The 2,317-nt window shown below is 32.5% G+C and overlaps 1 protein-coding gene across 2 annotated transcripts in view; it reads right to left on the reverse strand.

The window, feature by feature from the left end:
• LOC108907757 (endothelin-converting enzyme homolog) overlaps positions 1-2,317 on the reverse strand; it is a 47,898-nt gene that overhangs the window by 19,338 nt on the left and 26,243 nt on the right. For both annotated transcript variants that reach the window (XM_023454725.1, XM_018711552.1), the window contains 2 exons: positions 1,035-1,099; positions 734-957 (listed from right to left, as the gene is read on the reverse strand). In XM_023454725.1, coding sequence (XP_023310493.1) covers positions 734-957; positions 1,035-1,099 — 289 coding nt within the window. The remainder of the gene's footprint in view (positions 1-733; positions 958-1,034; positions 1,100-2,317) is intronic.

Genomic DNA, 2,317 nt, shown 5'->3' on the forward strand with positions numbered 1-2,317 from the left:
GCCACTTTCACCCCCAAGCAAGGGTAAGCATCACCCCAAAATATTTAAATGGCATTGGGGGTTGAGTAATATTTCTTTTGAAAGCTCTTACAATTCTCTTTACAACATACTTTAAATTTTATAGTTCCGCCCAATACTTTGAAAAAAAGTAAGCAACTAAACATAATTTAAATTTTTAAATGTAAATTTTTTTCAAAGTATTGGGCGGAACTATAAAATTTAAAGTCTGTTGTAAAGAGAATTGTAAAAGCTTTTAAAAGAAATATTACTCAACCCCAATGCCATATAAATATTTTGGGGTGATGTTTACCCTTGCTTGGGGGTGAAAGTCTCGGAGTCAAAAATACCAGCAAAGAATGTCCCCTTTAATCTAAAATCGACGGGTCTGAGCGTTTTTTTACAATCTTGACGCAGTTCCTGAAAATGGCTCTGTTTCGTTTTCATTTGGCCACCCTGTATTTTATCTGTGTGTTCTGTTGGTCATCTTGTTTTTTTTTTTCACAGCTTTTTCTGGTATATCCTTCCGATGGATGGCCCCAAAGCAACCCCATCAGTTCATTTTTGATCATGTTAATTACACGTGTATGTATGAGTGTGGTAATGGCTAGGTGGATATTTCTTTTAATACCTCTCGCACGTATATTTATATTACCACAGTGTTCTGAATCCGTTTAAGGTTTTCATGTTATGTACGGACGGTAATAATCAAAGATAATAAAAAAATAAAACTTACGTTGAAGAAAACTGTACTGCCTTGGACATTATAGGTGTAGTTGGCGTAGATAATTAGCAGATCCTTGGTGTACGTCATTAAATCCTGGTAGTACTGCTTCTCCCGGATAGTTCCATTGGTCACCACGTTCGCCAGTTCTCGACTGAGGTGCATGCCGATCGTGGCGAAACTGATATGTTTCGGTACCCTTAACGCGTATTTTTTGATGAAGGCCGCCTGAGCAACTGTGGAATAAAAAACGGCTCAATTTGAGGTATTCTGAATGGGTTTTTCACGATGTTACGTTTCAGACTGTACTTACCGATAACGTTTCTAGCTTCGAACAATTTCGGTCTGGTGGAGAATGGGTCCACAAAATATCTCAGCCTGAAATAAAAGTTATGGAGAGTTACAATGCACTTTACACATTTGAAACTGTTTTCTGTACACAATAAATTAATGTAAATGAAAATACATGGCACATTGTGTAGAATTACACGTGTTTGTGTTTGATTTTGTTTGTATGTTTTCTTTGTACAATGTTTTGTTACTTTTTGTGTTGTACTATTACATTTTAAAATGTGAATTAAGAAGTATTAAACATAGGGTGTCTCAAGGATCCATTTTAGGTCCTATACCTTTTTAATATACAGGGTGTTTTGCATAAGAGGTTTAATGCAACTTACCTTTACACTAAACTCCGCTCTGTGTCGGTCCTTATGTGAAACACCCTATATATAAATGATTTACTTATTTGTGAACCAAATAGTAATGTCATTCTATTTGCTGATGAAACTACCACAGTTAATTGTAGTGATACAATATTTTTTCCAAAACTGTTGCAGCAAAACAACTTTTTAAAATTGGTTCAGTACAAATAAACTGACTTTAAACATTGCAAATACTCAATCATTACATTTTTGTCTTCGTAGATGCGATACTAATAATAATAATTTTTATTATCTCCAATTTGAAGTACAATCGCACAACATTTTACAGTTATTGTTTTTGGAAATAAAAGGTTAATATATCAGCTTACTGAACTGGAAAATCAGGAGATGTTAAAACCTATACAATTCTAAAATATTAGATACTTTAGATGGCTGAAGTAAACAAAATATATGTGCATGTGTGGTAATGGTGAAAGGAAAGAAAAAGAGAATAGAAACATGGAGAAAAATAATAATAAAATAGAAAATTTTGTAGAAAAGGATGAAAAGTAAGAAAAAGTTATAATAATAACAATAATAATTTAAAAATATGGGATCATTGTGCAGATAACAGTTTTGATTGCAATTTCGCTTTAAATAAATTGCAGGTCACAGAAAGATCAATAACGTTCTGCTTATTAATACATGAACTATATTATAACTAAACGAAACAGGAATAAATTTCCACTTCATCTTTTATATGGAGATCTTCACCAATAGCTCTACTATAATCATAAATTAAAAAATTATATTATTAATAATAATATCAGAACTTTAAGAATTGTATTTACAATAATATTAAGTAACAGAAAAAAAAACAAAGTGATCTATTTACACGTACATTCAACCACTACATAGCTGGACAACTGTAGTCTCTAGCGTCATTCGCCACGTG

The sequence above is a fragment of the Anoplophora glabripennis genome, unplaced genomic scaffold (assembly GCF_000390285.2).
Source record: "Anoplophora glabripennis isolate ALB-LARVAE unplaced genomic scaffold, Agla_2.0 scaffold393, whole genome shotgun sequence".
NCBI lineage: Eukaryota > Metazoa > Arthropoda > Insecta > Coleoptera > Cerambycidae > Anoplophora > Anoplophora glabripennis.